Genomic DNA, 19,124 nt, shown 5'->3' on the forward strand with positions numbered 1-19,124 from the left:
GAGGAGCAGAGGGAGCCCCCCACCCCATGATAGAGGAACCTGGGCTTCGTGTGGTTTCCTCCACCTCTGCAGCTCATTCAAACCAGGGCCAGTAGACAATTGGTTCTACTCCATGAACGCACCAGTGCTAACTGATGCTAACAGCATTTTAAGGCCCTGTTTACACAAGAAAATTTTCTAGTTAAAATGCGAAAGTTTTGTTGGTGCATTTACACGGCAACAGTGTGTAAACAACGATGCTTGAAAACAGCACTTTTTAAAAACGGGCTCCAGAGTGGAAGTTTTTGAAAACGCTACCCCCTCCGTTTCCATGTAAACCGGGAAACAAAACTGTCACAGACCTCTTTAGATGTTAGCTTTAGCATTAGCTTGACTCAGACCTACAAAGTTAGACCCGATCCAGCCCATAGCCGTCAGAATATGACCCCAACCAGAATAAAGCTCATGACTTTTTAATCCTGAACCCATTGATGCTACACTATTCACATCTGTAGGTGAGTTTTTTTTTTAATAATTCAGCTTTATTTAATAGCCACGACTAAAAACATGACAAACAACTTCATGTTAAGCTACAGATGCTACATAGAGGTTTACTGCTGTAACACACAGGTCAGAGAGCTGCTCTGTACATATGTAACACACACAGCAACACAACGAGTCAAAAACAAGTTGTTTATGCTTTTTATAACAATTTATTCATTTACTAGAGCACAGCCTCCATTCGCTCAGCAAATGAGTGCGTCATCTTTCGCTTATTGAAACACAGCTGACCGTTCATTCTCAGTGCACCACGCAGCATCCAACCCAAGTCTGTGTTAAAAAGATAGAAATTAAGCCGAGCTCTAAGTATGAGTGCAGCTCTGTGATTGGTCAGAATCTGGTGCAGACATGAAATACGTTTCCACTAGGGATGTAACAATTAATCGTAAGGCAGTTAAAAATTGATTCATAAGTATCACGATTCACATCGATACTGTGAAAATTGAATCGCAGTTCTTTTTTTTAACCAGCAGAGGGCGCTATCCAGAAGCGTTGGCGGCAGGGGGAATCTGCTACTACTTTCTTTCTGGCCGCCTTCTACTTTTAAACATGTTCATAAATTATTCCTTACCCCTTTACCACCAAAAAATACCTGTAATATTACGTGAATATCTGTAAAAGTCTTGTTTTTCTATTAGCTCTGTCTGCTAGCATAGCATCTCTTCTTCTCTGCAAGATATCTGCATGCCAACCGACCACTGGGTTACCAGCGCCATCTGCTGGTCCAAACAAATATCTGACATAAATTCAGTGAAATGACTGTTTGTTTTTTTTTAAGTCCAATTGTTAAGGCACAAAATACATTTTCAGTTGCACTTTTAAAAATAATTATTATGCAGTTTTGCATTGTTTACTATAGAACCAGAAGTTAAATGAATAGGCTTCTTCTTCATTTGTATTATTCCTTTATTTTTTTCATTTAAGATTTATTTTTAGTTAAATTGCATTGTTTTAAATAGTTTATCAAGGGATTCTTTTGACAATGAAAAAATAAAAGGAAAACGGTATAGTTTTTTTTTTTTTTATAGTTTTTCCCCCCAAAAAAATAATGATATATTTTTCAGTCATCATTTTTCTACAGTCCCATTTTGTAAAATAAATTGAGAGAATCGTATCGTGAACCCAGTATCATGAATCAAATCGTATCAAGAGTTGAGTGAATCGTTACATCCCTAGTTTCCACTGATCTGAATGATGATGAAATAAATCAACAACTTGTGTTGTCTCTGCACATGGTTCATTGATACATCACACCTCCATCTATTGGCCTGGCATGGTTACTACATGTTTACTACATGTTGACTCCATGTTTACTACATGTTTACTACATGTTTACTACATGCTGACTACATGTTTACTACATGTTTACTACATGTTTACTACATGCTGACTACATGCTGACTACATGTTTACTACATGCTGACTACATGTTTACTACATGTTTACTACATGTTTACTACATGTTTACTACATGCTGACTACATGCTGACTACATGCTGACTACATGCTGACCACATGTTGACTACATGTTTGCTACATGTTTACTACATGCTGACTACATGTTGACTACTTGCTGACTACATGCTGACTACATGTTTACTACATGTTTACTACATGCTGACTACATGTTTACTACATGTTTACTACATGTTTACTACATGCTGACTACATGCTGACTACATGTTTACTACATGTTTACTACATGTTTACTACATGCTGACTACATGCTGACTACATGCTGACTACATGCTGACTACATGTTTACTACATGTTTACTACTTGCTGACTACATGTTTACTACATGTTGACTACATGCTGACTACATGTTTACTACATGCTGACTACATGTTTACTACATGTTTACTACATGCTGACTACATGTTTACTACATGCTGACTACATGTTTACTACATGCTGACTACATGTTTACTACATGTTTACTACATGTTTACTACATGTTTACTACATGTTTACTACATGCTGACTACATGTTTACTACATGCTGACTACATGTTTACTACATGCTGACTACATGTTTACTACATGCTGACTACATGTTTACTACATGCTGACTACATGTTTACTACATGTTTACTACATGCTGACTACATGTTTACTACATGCTGACTACATGTTTACTACATGCTGACTACATGTTTACTACATGTTTACTACATGCTGACTACATGTTTACTACATGTTTACTACATGCTGACTACATGTTTACTACATGTTTACTACATGCTGACTACATGTTTACTACATGTTTACTACATGCTGACTACATGTTTACTACATGTTTACTAAATGCTGACTATATGTTTACTACATGTTTACTACATGCTGACTACATGCTGACTACATGCTGACTACATGCTGACTACATGTTTACTACATGGTTGCTACATGTTGACTACATGGTTGCTGCATGTTGACTACATGGTTGCTGCATGTTGACTACATGTTGACTACATGCTGACTACATGGTTGCTACATGGTTGCTACATGTTGACTACATGTTGACTACATGCTGACTACATGCTGACTACATGCTGACTACATGCTGACTACATGGTTGCTACATGGTTGCTACATGGTTGCTACATGTTGACTACATGCTGACTACATGCTGACTACATGCTGACTACATGGTTGCTACATGGTTGCTACATGGTTGCTACATGGTTGCTACATGGTTGCTACATGGTTGCTACATGGTTGCTACATGCTGGCTACATGGTTGCTACATGGTTGCTACATGCTGGCTACATGGTTGCTACATGGTTGCTACATGCTGGCTACATGGTTGCTACATGCTGGCTACATGCTGGCTACATGCTGGCTACATGGTTGCTACATGCTGACTACATTCTGACTACATGCTGACTACATGCTGACTACATGCTGACTACATGCTGGCTACATGCTGGCTACATGTTGGCTACATGTTGGCTACATGTTGGCTACATGTTGGCTACATGGTTGCTACATGGTTGCTACATGGTTGCTACATGCTGGCTACATGCTGGCTACATGCTGGCTACATGCTGGCTACATGCTGGCTACATGCTGGCTACATGTTGGCTACATGTTGGCTACATGGTTGCTACATGTTTGCTACATGGTTGCTACATGGTTGCTACATGCTGACTACATGGTTGCTACATGCTGACTACATGCTGACTACATGCTGACTACATGCTGGCTACATGTTGGCTACATGCTGGCTACATGCTGGCTACATGCTGGCTACATGTTGGCTACATGTTGGCTACATGTTGGCTACATGTTGGCTACATGCTGGCTACATGTTGGCTACATGTTGGCTACATGCTGGCTACATGTTGGCTACATGCTGGCTACATGTTGGCTACATGTTTACTACATGCTGGCTACATGGTTGCTACATGGTTACCTACATGGCTGGTCTCATGTAAACAGAGATTGTTTTTAAAACGTTTCCGTGTGAATGTGGAACTTTTCGGAAACAAGAATGGAAACAGAAGCAAAACGTTGTGGTGCAAACATGGCCTAAATGAGCTTTTCTACAGCTGGGCCTTTTTAGAACACTAGAACAATGCTGCTCACTTCAAGGTTCACAGGACAGAGCTTAGTGCCAGGCTACGTAGAACGTTCCCTTTCAAAGGTCACTGTTCATGTGTTCATCTACTCACCACAGAGCTAGTTAACGTGTAGTTTATTAAAGTAAACCATGTCTGACTGATGGACATGGTTCACCATTCAGTTCTCAGGAAGTAGAGAACATGTTGTACTGTTGGATCATTTTGTCTTAGATGTGTGTCTTTACCATAAAAGCATATCAATATTTAGTTTGATTTAGTGCATACATGTTGAAAGGAAAGGAAAAGGTAGATATGTGACGCTCCATGAGAAGGAACAAGTCAGCATTAGAGAAACACAGAAAGGCTGTGTAGTAAATGTCCCACTAACATGCTACACATTACAAACTCAATGAGTATATACTGTCTACTATATACTATAGCATGATTAGAATGATGAGTGTTCCCACTGAAGTATACTTCCAAGTTTCCCAAGATGCATCTGGAACCTCCAGCATTAAAAACCTTGTTCACACTGAGGCTAAATATCTCTGTTGATTCTCCACCTTTATTTTGAAAGTTCTGAAAACATTTGAAGTGAGAAAGTGACCAAGTAGAATATCAACATGTGCTCATTGGATCCATAAAACTCACGTAGACACATTTCACACATTTTCAGAGACTGTCCATTAACACACAGGACAAGTACAAATAAACTAATAATTATATCAAACTTCAACAAAAACACACAAAAACAACCAAAATGAGAAAAATATACCAAATTACATCAAAGAAAACACAAAATTAGGCCGAAAAGAAATGAGAAAAAAAATACTGAAAACTAAATGAGTGGGAAAAAATGTGAGAAAGTACAGAAAATGCACAAAAGGAAAACAAATATACAGTACACAAAATTACTCTATAAACACACAAGACAAGTACAAATAAATAACTGACAATTAGATTAAACTCCCACAAAAACACACAGAACAACGAAATGAGCCTTTGCTCTTTTTGTTGAACCACCTTGTTCACCCTCTCACCCTGTTCACCCTCTTACCTTGTTCACCCTCTCACCCTGTTCACTCTCACAATGCTCACCTTGTTCACCCTATCACCCTGTTCACCCTCTCACCTTGTTCACCCTATCACTATGTTCACCCTCTCACCTTGTTCACCCTATCACCCTGTTCACCCTGTTCACCCTATCACCCTGTTCACCCTCTCACCTTGTTCACCCTATCACCCTGTTCACCCTCTCACCCTGTTCACTCTCACAATGCTCACCCTCTTACCTTGTTCACCCTCTCACCCTGTTCACTCTCACAATGTTCACCTTCTTCACCCTATCACCCTGTTCACCCTCTCACCTTGTTCACCCTCTCACCCTGTTCACCCTCTCACCTTGTTCACCCTATCACCCTCTCACCTTGTTCACCCTATCACCCTGTTCACCCTCTCACAATGCTCACCCTGTTCACCCTCTCACCTTGTTCACCCTCTCACCCTGTTCACTCTCACAATGCTCACCCTGTTCACCCTCTCACCCTGTTCACTCTCACAATGCTCACCCTGTTCACCCTCTCACCTTGTTCACCCTCTCACCTTGTTCACCCTCCTACCCTGTTCACCCTCTCACCTTGTTCACCCTCCTACCCTGTTCACCCTCTTACCTTGTTCACCCTCTCACCCTGTTCACCCTCTTACCTTGTTCACCCTCTCACCCTGTTCACTCTCACAATGCTCACCCTGTTCACCCTCTCACCTTTTTCACCCTCTCACCCTGTTCACCCTCTCACCTTGTTCACCCTCTCACCCTGTTCACCCTCCTACCCTGTTCACCCTCCTACCCTGTTCACCCTCCTACCCTGTTCACCCTCTCACCTTGTTCACCCTCCTACCCTGTTCACCCTCCTACCCTGTTCACCCTCTCACCTTGTTCACCCTCCTACCCTGTTCACCCTCTTACCTTGTTCCCTCTCACAATGCTCACCCTGTTCACCCTCTCACCTTTTTTACCCTCTCACCCTGTTCACCCTCTCACCTTGTTCACCCTCTCACCCTGTTCACCCTCTCACCCTGTTCACCCTCCTACCCTGTTCACCCTCCTACCCTGTTCACCCTCTCACCTTGTTCACCCTCCTACCCTGTTCACCCTCCTACCCTGTTCACCCTCTCACCTTGTTCACCCTCCTACCCTGTTCACCCTCTCACCCTGTTCACTCTCACAATGCCCACCCTGTTCACCCTCTCACCCTGTTCACCCTCTCACCCTGTTCACCCTCTCACCTTGTTCACCCTATCACCCTCTCACCCTGTTCACTCTCACAATGCTCACCTTGTTCACCCTCAGACCTTGTTCACCCTCTCACCCTGTTCACTCTCACAATGCTCACCTTGTTCACCCTCTCACCTTGTTCACCCTCTCACCCTGTTCACTCTCACAATGCTCACAATGCTCACCTTGTTCACCCTATCACCCTGTTCACCCTCTCACCCTGTTCACCCTCTCACCTTGTTCACCCTATCACCCTGTTCACCCTCTCACCCTGTTCACTCTCTCAATGCTCACCTTGTTCACCCTCTCACCCTGTTCACCCTCTCCACCCTCTCACCTTGTTCACTCTCTTACCTTGTTCACCCTCTCACCCTGTTCACTCTCACAATGCAAACCTTGTTCACCCTCTCACCTTGTTCACCCTCTCACCTTGTTCACCCTCTCACCCTGTTCACCCTCTCACCCTGTTCACCCTCCTACCCTGTTCACCCTCCTACCCTGTTCACCCTCTTATCCTGTTCACTCTCCTACCCTGTTCACCCTCTTTTCCTGTTCACCCTCTCACCCTGTTCAGCCTCCTACCCTGTTCACCCTCTCACCTTGTTCACCCTCATCTTGTTCACCCTCTCACCTTGTAGACCCTCACCCATTCATTGATCTGGATCAGGCCCCGCCCCTCCCACCCTGAGGCAACAGCAGAGCTGGAATTGATCAGTGGAATGGCTTAAAAATAGATGACTGGTTGTCATAGCAACCACACAATGAGCTAGTGTCTGCTTCATTAAAGAGTGCAGTCTGTGCTCCAGGTGTGTGTGTGTGCATGTGTGTGAGGGGGTGTGGTCCTGCTGAATGGGACGTTTCCATCAGCCAACAACAAACACCTCCAGCGTGTTCTCCTTAAATCCTATTGGCTGTTGATCTGCATCCCTTCATGGATGCTCCACTGTTGCTAGGGCTTTCCTCCTCTACGGCCTCGGTGATGTCACAGTGAAGTATTGATGGTCAAAGTGTGTTTGTTTTCTACATGTTGAACCCACACAGAGTCTAAGCACAGAGAGATGGATGAATGGATGGATGAATGGATGGATGGATGGATGGATGGATGGATGGATGGATGGATGAGTGAATGGATGGATGGATGGATGGATGGGCTTTGATCAGTCCTGGTGGTAGATGTTGGTTGAATAATAGACATGACCTCCCTCCACAGGTATCTATAGAAATGTGTAAAGGCTGAAAGAATAAAACTTAACTTTTTTGATACGTTAAATGTTATTGAACATATTAGTTTTTATTGTGCTGAAAAAGTAAAAGTTAATGCAGAGTAGGGCTGCCAACTTTGGTCATTTAGTCACTAATTGGTCGATGCCGTCATGGTCAACAAAGATTTTTATTGGTGACCAACAACGGTATCAATTTTAATACCGTTTAAAAAAATGCAATGCACTTCTATAGGTAATAAGGGTTAAATATCAAATATAATGTCTATGTCCAGTAACAGCTGTGTGTGTGTGTGTGTGTGTGTGTGTGTGTGTGTGTGTGTGTGTGTGTGTGTGTGTGTGTGTGTGTGTGTGTGTGTGTGTGTGTGTGTGTGTGTGTGTGTGTGTGTGTGTGTGTGTGTGTGTGTGTGTGTGTGTTGGCTGTAAAAACAAGTGTTGTTCTTCAGATGTCAGTGAGTGTCATCAGATCAGATCAGATCAGATCAGATCAGATCAGATCAGGAACAAACTAAGACAGGCTTGAAGCACAAGCATCCATTGTCAGATCAATCCTTTTTCTGCACAAGAACATGGATTATCCTTATATTTGATACGTAGATTATGTAAATAGATCCACTACTGTCTCCACTGCACACCTGTGTTTGTTTCCCATGCACTGACCTGATGTTGACATTAACAGTTTATTAATAAAAACAGGTTTACCACTAAAACAAACGTAAATATGTCATTTGTATGAGAAAAAAGTAGGTTTTAATTGTGGGTTTCAGGTCAGACTCTGATATAAATATATAATGTCTATGAGACCTGGAGGTTTCACTTTAGCTGTGTCAGGTTCTGGTCAGCACCACAAAACGCCAAAATAAAATATTTATCTTTCGCCTCGTCCTCTGAACCTGCTCATTCATTCTCCATTTTTTGTTTTTTCTTTGGTCGACTAATCGAGATATATTTGATAATAGTTTTAATGTTTTATAGTCAATATTAAGTTTTTATGCAACAAGCAGTGGCTGAAATAACCGGTCATTTCTTTTATACAATTTATTTTAAATAACACAAATCATAACAACATGTTACATGAATTCTGTTTTATTATTTAACATAAATGCTGTACATGAATTAAGTTAACAGTAACATAACCAACTTATCATCTGCATTGTTTCACCATGAATTAAATTGAGAGGGTCCAGCTCTGATAGTGGGGTCTCCTAACCCTCTTCCCCTGGTCAGGGGTCTGTAACCTTTACTCTACCAGGAACCATTGAACCTCATCTCACCTGGATTAAAGTCCTCCTGGAGCCATAAATACCTTCTCTATGAAGACAATACAGTGGATTACATTATATACAGTTAGAATTATATACAATAATGTTTGATTTCATTTATATTGATCATGTAAATGGAAACTTAAAACAGTTTAAAATAAAATAATAAACATCAATAAATAAAACATTATCTTTATTTTTAAATTCTTACACATCACAGTTTACATGAACACAATGTTTATAGAGAAGATTTTTATAGTTAATGTATATGAAAGTCTACAAAAAGTAACATGAATATAATAACACATGTTTTATGTGTGGCATAATTTCTTGCCACACATAAAATTTACATATTTAACCTGTACATTGACTAAAATGCATTTCGTGATGTTAGCTTGGCGCTAGCGTTAGCTCGGTGCTTGTGTTAGCTCACTTGTTAGGGTTCTGCAGGTTCATCATCTTCATTTTCATCTCGCTCCACTGGGTCAGACTCTGGCTGGAACATGTAAGGCTGGATGGACAAGTCTAACGTTGTTGACATTTTATAAATAATGTGTGAATAAAAAGTTTATGCACCGCTACATAGCCGTATCTCTTCTATCAAACTACAAAAATGGCCGAACAGGGTGGAGTTGAACCAAGTGTCACCTCTACAGCCTTAAGAGGGGGCGGGGTATGAAGTGTCTCATTTGCATTTAAAGAGACAGCACCAAAACGAGTTGCTCTCAGAAGCACATCAGAAAAGGGTAGAAAAAGGGTGGAGCTATAATAATGAGGAATTCAGACCCAAGCATTGCAGTTCTGCTTTATATAGACCACAACTGTATGATTTATATGTAAAAAGGAAGGATTTAAAAGCATGATATGTTTCTAACATTTAGTCCAACCCATGTTTACAATCTGTGCAACAACATTGTATGATCTACAGTGTCAAATACAGACTTAGATCCAATAGAATGAGAACAGATACTTTTCCTGAATCAGTGTTCAACCTTATGTCATTGATCACTTTGATCAGATCAGTTTCTGTGCTGTGATGAGAACCAAAACCTGACTGAAATTTATCAAATATTTTGTTGAATGTTAAGAATTGACTCAGTTGGTTGAAGACCACCTTCTCAATGATCTTGGCCATGAATGGAAGGTTCTGATTGGTCTATAGTTAGCCAGTATAGAGGCATCCAGTGTTCTCTTTATACAGAGGTTTCACAGCAGCTACTTTCAGGGATTTATAGACATACCTGTATAGATATACCTCTATAGATATACCTGTATAGATATACCTCTATAGATATACCTGTATAGATATACCTCTATAAACATACATCTAGTATGTCTGTACAGGTAGAGATACCACTCTATAGACATATATTTATTGACATACCAGTATAGATATACCTCTATAGACATACCTGTATAGATATGCATCTATAGATATACCTCTATAGACTTATATCTATAGACATACATCTATAGATATAAATCTATAGGTATTCCTGCATAGATATAAATCTATAGACATATATCTATAGACATACCTGTAAAGTCATACATCTATAGATATACATCTATAGATATACCTCTATAGACCTATATCTATTGACATACCAGTATAGATATACATCTATAGATATACCTGCATAGATATAAATCTATAAATATATGTCTATAGACATTGTGAGTGAGATTTGATGTGCTCAGTGAAACTCATATTTTCCACTTCTGAAGCATCAAAGAATGCAAATATGTAAAAGATTTAACTTTACCACTGTTGAGCATTTTTTACAACATTTGGACACGTGGTGTGTCGGGGATTATGGATATGAAATAAGAAAAAGGGAGATGATCTGAGAAGGAAAAGCAGAGGCTCTACTTTGTCTGGATACCGCTGGTTTAATTCTAAGGACGACATTTTCTTAAAGCGATCATTTGTGTGTGTGTGTGTGTGTGTGTGTGCGCTGGGTGGGGGATGGTAGGAGATGAGGGAATTAAGAGTTGGCATTATGTCAGGAAAGAGCTGCCATGGCTGCCTTGTGCACTCGGTACCTCCACACAAAGACGGAGTGGTGAAGATGAAGGAAACGTGTGTTCTCTCTCCCACACCTGATTGGTTGCTTTAACATCAGCTCCGGTTTCATGGAGGGGCCCCTGAAAGTAAGCATGTGTTTATTTTTACAGTAACAGAGGGGGGAGGTAAAGGACTGGGGGAGGGTAAAGGAAGGGAGGGCTTTCTTTGTGGTACAGTGGGAGCAGGAGACGTCTGTTGGAATGCTGTACAGTGCAATCATCTATCTGCTGCTACAATATACAGCTGCTAATATGTTAGCATCATCACCAACACACACAATAGTCATCAATATGTAATACATCACCCAGGGTTCCCCCCAGAAAACTTGTTAAGCCTATGGTAGAGAAGCCCACCGTGGTTTTGTAAAAACAAATGTTAAAAGTTGAGAGGAATTCTGAAATGATAACTACTATGTGTTGTAAGATGTTTAATAACGATATTTAAACGTAGAGGCACAATTTTGAAATACAGTTTTAACAAATACAAAACAATCTGACTGTAAGTACATCTGTGGCCCTTTGTGGTTTGATGACAGTAAGCCATGTACCTTAATTACTAGTCCTTTCATTAAATGGTTAGCATTAGCTCTAGTCTTATGTGTTGGTAGGTTAGCTTAGCATGCTTTAGTAGAGCACCGTCACCGTGTTTGTGAGGACTTTGGGTGGATGTGATGGAGGACCTTAGTCTGGTTCTTTCTGTTGGGTGGGTGTCTGGTCTGAACCAGGAAGTGGTGTGTGATGTATCGCTGCTCGTCACAGCTTCAGATAGACTGTGACGAGCAGCGATACATGTGAGCGGCGTTGAAAGCGCTGAGCTCCCGGTAACGGCCTGGTGGCCCACCAGGCCTATGAAGCACTGAGGGAAACCCTGATCACCTCATAAAGGAAGAACACAACTTAGTGTTTTATGTGGATCTGAAAACAACAACAAACATAATAATTGTTGCACACTTGGACATAAAAGGGACATCCAGGCGTGGCCTTAATGCTGCCTGTGTACATCCTCATCCAATATAAACAGTTCTTCTACTGTACGTAGCATGTAGCTCGAATGAAGATGCTTGTCATGTTTATAACTCGCAACGGATCATTCTACATGAGCACACAAGGCTTGGGTCATAAAATAGCAATGGTATCAGTTTCAATACCGTCATTTAAAAAAAAAAAAGCAATGCACTTAAATAAGAGATAAGGATTAAATATTAAATATAATTTATTTAATGCCTAAACATAATTAATTGTCTAGGAGCATTTATGTGTTGAATGGTTTATCGTTATGCAACAACAATACATTCAAATCAATGTAAATGACGCAACCTCAAGTTATCTCCCCTCAAGCGACATGACTTGCGTGATTTGAGCGACTAAGTCAAGCGCGACCTTGTTGCTCAAAGTTGAAAAATTTTAACTTATCAAGCAACTTCAAGCGACAACTCCCCGTCCTTCACTGTCTGTAGAGCCGAGACAGAAGCCCCTCCCTCCCGCTGTGAGACGGCTGCAGCAGGACGCTTCGTCAACTTATCGGGGCTAAATAAAAGCGGTGAACTTCTTGAACAAGCCTACATTCTGAGTGAACTCATCCTTTAGTAACTCCGTGAGTTAAACATTTAAACCGTAAAAAAGGTGCTGTTAATGATCAGTGCTGTAAACGTACGGAGAAGAAGTTATCAGACCTCTCTCTCCCCGTCACTCGACTTTGTACGTATGCACACACACACACACACACACACACGCGGTCTTGTTCGGTGTGAACGCTCCTTGAGCCTTACGTCATATTAATACCGTATACCGTGGTGAAATAGGGAGGAGGTTTGACGATATCAACATGTTGGTACCGCCCAAGCCTAGCGCGCACAGATGTGAATATCGGATTCAAATTTTTTAAAATGTTTTTTAATTTATTTTATTTACATATTTATTGCAATTGTTTTTTAATTTATTTTATTTACATATTTATTGCAATTGTTTTTTAATTTATTTTATTCAATTGTAGAATACTGTAGATATTATGTTGAAGGTTCAAATGTATGCAACCAATTGGTTAATAATAAATGGGTCAGTTTTTCTCATCCCTTCTGTTTAAAGCTAATTTTTTTAAAAACATGTTAGGAAAAGAAAAAAAAAAACGTGCTAGAAATTCAGTGGTTTTGAAATTCAAAGTCTGATTTATTTGATGACACAGATTTACTTCCATATACTTGACTTCAGTGTAATATACTAAGCCCATTAAACATTTACATGTATACTAGAGCTGGGCAATATATCCACATTCAAGATATATTGAGTTTTATATTTTGGTGAGAAAGAAAATCTCAATATTGCCTATATATATTTTTTTTTAATTTTTTTTTTAAATTTATTTATTTTTCTTATTTTGTTTTTAAATACTTGTCTGTCAGTTTGATGGATTTCTGAGAGCGTTGTAAAGCAGACCTTAATCTAAACAAGCCACACTACAGTACTCACTCACACGTACTGTCCCATAGAGGAGAAACACACTAAAGTAACACATGTTAATCAGCTGTTTGTTAATAAATGTGTCTGAGTGACATTTGGATCAGGAAATGTAACCTGAATTGTCGTTATGGTCAGACTTCATTTGAAATTAAATTATCAAGATTTATATCGTATATCGCTATTTTGAGGAAAAATAACGAGATGTGAGTCTTGGGCCATATCGCCCAGCCCTAATTTATACTCTTAATACAAAATATAATGAACAAGTATAAACATTTCAAAATCCAGGCTTTTTTCTATAAATATGGTCTTTGCTTTTATGTGATTTCTGAAAACTGACAAAGTCTGTTTTTTCTGTCTTATTGTGAAATCATGGACAGGAAATGTTTCTGTGGTACATATAATTTGTTGATTTAGATTTAGTCAACATTATTTACCACAAAGCACAATTGTTTCTCAGTCCACCAGGTCATACAGTAGGGCAAACAGTATTTATTCAGCCACTGATTGTTCAAGTTCTCCCACTTAAAAAGATGAGCGGCCTGTAATTTTCATCATAGGTAAACCTCAACTATGAGAGACAAATGAGAGAAAAATCCAGAAAACCACATTGTAGGATTTTTAATGAATTTATTTGCAAATTATGGTGGAAAATAAGTATTTAATCAATAACAAAAGTTGATCTCAAAACTTTGTAATGTACTCTTTGTTGTCAACGACAGAGGACAAATGTTTTCTCTAAGTCTTCACAAAGTTTTCACTAGTAATCAATAAATATGGGTTTTTTAGAACCGATGCCAATTTTTTTTCCCACCAGCCTTAACAGATGATTGATACAGACTGCTGATTTTATTGAGCCGATATTTGGAGCCGATACTACTTTTGTTCCCTCAATTTACATCATAAAAATTACACGATGATAACAAATGGTACAAGTCTCAATTTAAAAAAAGGAACATTTATTGAAATGAACCAAGGTGAGGTAGAACGACACCAAGTAAAACATATTTAACAAATAATAAAAACGGTGATGTAGAACAAGAACAAGTAAAATAGAGTGAGACATCTCATGAAATATAATGAAAGAAAACTGTTCGTCCTTGTTCTGAAAATAGCTTTGATAAAAGTTGGTCTGACTGAAGATATATTTTATTAACAGGATTATTCAGTATAAATATATATTATTATAATATTAAACACAAAAAGAAACCATGAATAATAGTCCATTCCAACACAACCCCAGAACATAAATTAACAGAGGAAAATAACGTGATGTCAGATGTGCATTAAGCAACAAACTGTTCTAGTTTCTGTTCTAAATTATATCAATATTAACAAGAATAAATATTCAAACAAGTAGTAAATTAATTCTAAAAGTTAAAAACTTCTCAGCGCTGAGTGAGAAACAGAGAGAGAGGAAAAGACACACACACACACACACACACGTCAAACCTCCAGCCAGCTGCTCGTTAACTACAAATGCGACACAATAGGTAGACCCACAGAACTACGCTATGTTAAACAGGTAAAAGATGCTTTGAGAGTTTAAAACCTACTGTTGGGATTGAAGAGCTTGCTCTGCTAGTGGGGGGAGGGGCTCTGCATTCTGCTCTCTGTCTGCAGCAACACGTAGCCCTGTACCAGCCGCTCTGTTAATAAAGTGGATCGGCGAATGCAGCAGCTCGCATCGGCCGATGCAATACACGTAAAACGCGCAAAAATCGTCCGATTAATCTGTCGATCACTAGTTTTCACACACAGTTGCTGGTATGTTGGTCCATTCCTCCATGCAGATCTCCTCTAGAGCAGTGATGTTTTGGGGCTGTCGCTGGGCAACACGGACTTTCAACTTGAGATCTGGAGACTGGCTAGGCCACTCCAGGACCTTGAAATGCTTCTTACGAAGCCACTCCTTCATTGCCCGGGCGATGTGTTTGGGATCATTGTGGTGCTGAAAGACCCAGTTATGTTTCATCTTCAATGTCCTTGTTGATGGAAGAAGGTTTTCACTCTAAATCTCACGATACATGGCCCCATTCATTCTTTCCTTTACACGGATCAGTTGTCCTGGTCCCTTTGCAGAGAAACAGCCCCAAAGCATGATGGTACCACCCCCATGCTTCATAGTTTCTGGTGTCCTTTGACAGCTCTTTGGTCTTGGCCATAGTGGAATATGGAGTGTGACTGTTTGAGGTTGTGGACAGGTGTGTTTTATACTGATAACCAGTTCAAACAGGTTCCATTAATACAGGTAACGAGTGGAGGAGGAGCCTCTTAAAGAAGAAGTTACAGGTCTGTGAGAGACACAAATCTGGCTTGTTTGTAGATGACCAAATACTTTTTTTTTTTTTCTTCTCATTTTGTCTCTCATAGTTGAGGTATACCTATGATGAAAATTACATACATCTCATCTTTTTTAGTGAGCGTACTTGTACAATCAGAATCAGAATTCCTACACATAGGACATTTATAGTGTATTTATACATTTTACTATTCATTATTCTTGCTAAAAGCTTTTCTTTTGCACTCGAAATGCTTCACATATTGTTTGTTAAAATACAGATGTTTTCCCTAATAGGGTGAATAATCGTGATTAGAATATTGATCCAAATAATGGTGATGAATAACCGTGCAGCCCTAGCCTATGGACATGTGTACTGGTAGTTATCACTGGTGTGTCTAATAAAGTGAGCACCATCCTCACACATTTATCAACCTTGAATGATAACGGTTGTAAATCTGAGGTCACATTGTGTCGTGTGATCAATCACAGCGCACCAATGATCAGGTGTTGATAAATGCGGTGGATGAATTTGATCATCATCCGATGATGTTTTAAATGAAATGTTACTCATCCACAGGCTAAACATTTAATCTCTGATATTTGATGAATATAATTTTGTATAATTAGAGTCAGGCTGGTGAGCGTGAGCCTGATATTTGCTACTTGTTGGTGGATTTATTGAAGGAAAACGTGCAGCTATCGGGAATAACTTGGGCTTTTTAAAATGAATTTTATTTCATTTTAAAAATCAGTTCTGAATTGACAGCTGAGGCTCGTTTATGACTTTATTATCAGATTCAGTCACATTGGGCTGCTGCTCTAATCCACTCAGGTGTGCGTACACGAGGTCAGACCAGACACGAGATCTGATTGTAGCGTACGATCACTATTTATTAATACTGACGTTTGCATGAATTTGGTCGATCGCACGTCGTACGCTAATAAAGAACGTACTAGCGTGATTTCACAGAAATGTTGTTATTGTTAGCAGGAATAAAAACAAAGCAGCAGCAGCTCGTTTAGCTACAGAGCTTCAGAAACGCCTCCTATAGCCTTAGAAAGAGCTTTTAATCTCAGTGGGACTTAACATGAAAAACATTTTGAGTTTGAACCACACCTCACCTGTGTGTGTGTGCGTGTGCGTGTGTGGTCAGATGGAGCGGATGTCAGAGGAGGCGCTGAGGCTGAACCTGCTAAAGCGAGGTCTGGAGCTACCCAGTGAGCGTGAGGAGGCCCTGGCCAAACGTCTGAAGACGGAGGGCCATGAGGCCATGGAGCGTCTGAAGATGCTAGCGCTGCTGAAGCGTAAAGACTTGGCAGACCTGGCTGCCCTGGAGGTGGGGGGCACCCTGGGTGAGGGGAAGGCTTCAGCAGCCAGCAGCCTCCATCACCAGAGCCTGATGGGAGCCGCTGCGTACGAGGAGAAACTCAACGGGAGCTTAAAGATGGGCTGTCACAGCGGCCATGTTGGATCCAGTAAGAACGGGAAGGAGAACATGATGGATGAGCCCGTGGACATGAGCGCAGGAAGGAGATGGTGAGAATAACACTACGTACTGTATGTTTCCTCCATAGTGTTGGCATTATCAATAAATAATATAGTTTAGTTATAGATTTTTGTGACCTCACAATATCAGATTACCTGGAAACATAAAGAAAAAGTAGCTCAAATTAAATGCACTTAACCCTTGTGTACTCTTTAAATGTACACCTCATGTACACAAACAGTCCATCTCATAAAAGTGCAATAAAAATGTACTCCATTAATTATTTTTATTTACTTCCACCGCATCAGATCTTTAACTACTTCAGACATATCTATAGATATAAAATGTATTATAATGTTTAAACCCTTTTTATGTTTCTAACAGACTTTTTATCATGAGAACCTCTAATTCTTCCAGCAGAAAACACTAAATATTAAAGCCAAAGTGCAATATTTTTTATGTAAATGTACAGCCTTGATCGTGTCATTAATTGATAGCAAAAGTTATGCAAAATTATTTTTGGCACAAGGACAATTTAAAAGAAAAAAATACACTTGTAAACCTTATATATTTTGCGAGATTAGAAATCCAGAACTGAAATGTTCCTAAAACTCTATTAATAGTCTGTAGTTGTAGGGGGTCATTACACCTAAAACATATCTCCTTTTATTTATAAGGTAGAGGCTTTGATCTATTAGGTATTAATGAAAAAGCATTATGATATGTCATGATTACAGTATATGATAAATATGTGGTGTCAATGGGTCATGAGGTCACTAAGTGTCAGTATGATACATGATATATCTTATTTCTATACACTTCTAATACACAGCACACTGGAATTAAGCAAATAAACATGAAAAAAACAAAAGTGTAACATTTTATACAACTAGCCTAAAAAATGACCAGAATATTGAGACGTAAACAATGGTATGCCAACCTCAGGATACTCAAAAAGCACTGGACATGTTATTTTATGTTAAGTATTGGTTAATTGCACACACACACACACACACACACACACACACACACACACACACACAGACTAAAAACTATGGGGCCATTATTGTAACAAACACGTGTGTGCGTAACACAATCCATGTGTGTGTGCGCGTGCGTGTTAAAACCGGGCCATTTTATTGGCTGTCTCTGTACATGTGACCTTTGGAACACTTTTAGCAAACACGATCTTTATCTTTTAGAAAGTTGTAATTCATGCAGTACCACTAATAACCACTGTGCGGTCCAACATCCATGGTTCAATACTAACTTGTATACCCCAGTTTTTACAGTTTGGCGTATAAGCTCCGCCCATTGTATGTCTCACTAAATTGGCTTTGCCTGTGTGCCTGTGAGTCAGCGCGCAGGGATAATGAGTGTCCGCCACGTGAGTTCATTAGCCAATCACAACGAGCTAAAGTTCATCGACGCTGACATTATTTACTTTTAGCATGTTTAGCATGTTAGCATGGTTAGCGATGAGGAGCAGCTCAGTCTTTAAAGTCAGCGGTGTGGAAACATTTAGCTTTCATTAGTTCTGATTATTATGATTATTATTATTATTAATAATATTATTAATATGATTGGTTGAAGCAGGGTGACCAACAGGTAAAAAGCAACAGTGCCTTTGTTCACACATACTTCACTAGTTCAGAGAAACACTAAAATAACAAAGGATTTACAGATGTTTACAGTTGTTGGAGATGTGGCTTCATCATCTTTTAAATACACTGGATCCATGTTACTAAATAAATGACCAGTTTAAGTTTATTACAGGTTTATTTATTTAAAGTAGTGAATTTTTGTTTATTTTATTTTTGAATGAATATTTCCCTAGTTTGTTCATGGGCTGCCAGGGCTAAGCCCTTTATTTTATTAAGTTTATTATATCATACAATACACCATATACAGGAGTGTGTATGAACTAAAATAAACAGTTTAAAAGCTGTTCTTTAAAATGTATTTAAAC

The 19,124-nt window shown here is 39.4% G+C and overlaps 1 protein-coding gene across 3 annotated transcripts in view; it reads left to right on the plus strand.

Annotated features, from left to right (window-relative positions):
• Positions 1–19,124, plus strand: part of gatad2b (GATA zinc finger domain containing 2B) — a 54,074-nt gene that overhangs the window by 14,314 nt on the left and 20,636 nt on the right. For 2 of the 3 annotated variants that reach the window (XM_028460633.1, XM_028460635.1), the window contains exons 1-2: positions 10,837–11,014; positions 16,823–17,205. In XM_028460633.1, the coding sequence (XP_028316434.1) occupies positions 10,997–11,014; positions 16,823–17,205 (401 nt within the window). In that variant the 5' untranslated portion in view covers positions 10,837–10,996. Of the gene's footprint in view, positions 1–10,836; positions 11,015–16,822; positions 17,206–19,124 lie in introns of those variants that run through there. The other variant, XM_028460634.1, reaches the window with a different exon arrangement.

Source organism: Gouania willdenowi, chromosome 11 (genome assembly GCF_900634775.1).
Source record: "Gouania willdenowi chromosome 11, fGouWil2.1, whole genome shotgun sequence".
NCBI classification, from domain to species: domain Eukaryota; kingdom Metazoa; phylum Chordata; class Actinopteri; order Blenniiformes; family Gobiesocidae; genus Gouania; species Gouania willdenowi.